Here is a 1298-nt window from a genome sequence, read left to right on the forward strand (position 1 = left end):
TGTGTGTGTGTGTGTGTGTGTGTGTGTGTGTGTGTGTGTGTGTGTGTGTGTGTGTGTGTGTGTGTGTGTACGGAGTTATTGCTCATTTTAAGTTTGAAGATAAAATAATAAATTCCCTCGTTTCTTCTATTCATAAACACTAATGTCTCGTTCTATATGTGTGCGTGTATATGTGTCTGTCTTTGTGTGTGTGCGCGTGCATGTCTGGCTGTATGTGTGTGTGTGTGTTTATTTTTCTTGTGTTCTACCCAAAACTTCAAGGGTTTAATCTCGGGAGTGTGTTTATACTATCCGCATTTATTATTCCTTCTCTCATTTTCTTTCTTTCTTTCTTCTTTTGCAGCAAACGCCATAGTGATTATCACGAATGACGAAGGCTCGAAAAGACTTTCTGGTCACGTGTTGTACAACGCCCAACTTCGAATTGTTCAATCCCAGGATATGTTGCAGGAACTCGCCTCTAAAGGAAAATTATTCAGTATTTGGAAAGAATTAACGTCACATCAAATTAGCCACATGCGCAAAATACTATTGTCGACGTTGAACCCAAAATATGGCGGCTGTAAATGAAGACTAACATTTAATAATAACAATTTTTAAAAATAAAACCAACAAAACAAAAAAAAAATCTTTCCTTCTTACATATGAATCACTTCCTGTATATTGACCTCTTTCCTTCACACACATGGTTCACTTCCGGTATATTGACTGACCTCTGTAACTCGCATATCATGCCTGCTCTTCAGGGCGTCTCTCTTTTAAAGTATAGCGTGACTAAACGAAAGAAAAAATATAATACAAACAACAACAATAAAACAACTACTGCTACTACAACCACAACAAGACCTACTAGTACTACTACCACCACTACTACTACTACTACTACTACTATAAAAATAGAAAGTGATGATGACAAAGAAGAATATTGATATTACTAATTATACTAACTATAATTAACATTTCTACTATGAATAGGTACTGTTAATGCTAATACTAATGCTCTCACTATTAATACTACTACTAATAATAACAATAATAATTTTATTAATATTATTAAAGCTAATCATATTAGTACTACTACTACTACTACTACTACTACTACTACTACTACTACTACTACTACTACTACAGCTATTACTGCTACAACTACTATTTCCTCAACAACAACAACAACTACTACTTCTACTTCTACTACTATTATTATTATTATTATTATTATTATTATTATTATTATTATTATTACTACTACTACTACTACTACTACTACTACTACTACTACTACTACGTGTTGAAGTAGA

At 33.1% G+C, this 1298-nt stretch overlaps 1 protein-coding gene across 1 annotated transcript in view; it reads left to right on the top strand.

Annotated features, from left to right (window-relative positions):
* Positions 1 to 1278, top strand: part of LOC106867245 (uncharacterized) — an 18881-nt gene extending 17603 nt beyond the window's left edge. The window contains exon 3 of the mRNA XM_014912058.2: positions 344 to 1278. Coding sequence (XP_014767544.1) covers positions 344 to 570 — 227 coding nt within the window. The 3' untranslated portion in view covers positions 571 to 1278. The remainder of the gene's footprint in view (positions 1 to 343) is intronic.
* Positions 1279 to 1298: the final 20 nt, after the last annotated feature.

Source organism: Octopus bimaculoides, chromosome 2, assembly GCF_001194135.2.
Source record: "Octopus bimaculoides isolate UCB-OBI-ISO-001 chromosome 2, ASM119413v2, whole genome shotgun sequence".
NCBI lineage: Eukaryota > Metazoa > Mollusca > Cephalopoda > Octopoda > Octopodidae > Octopus > Octopus bimaculoides.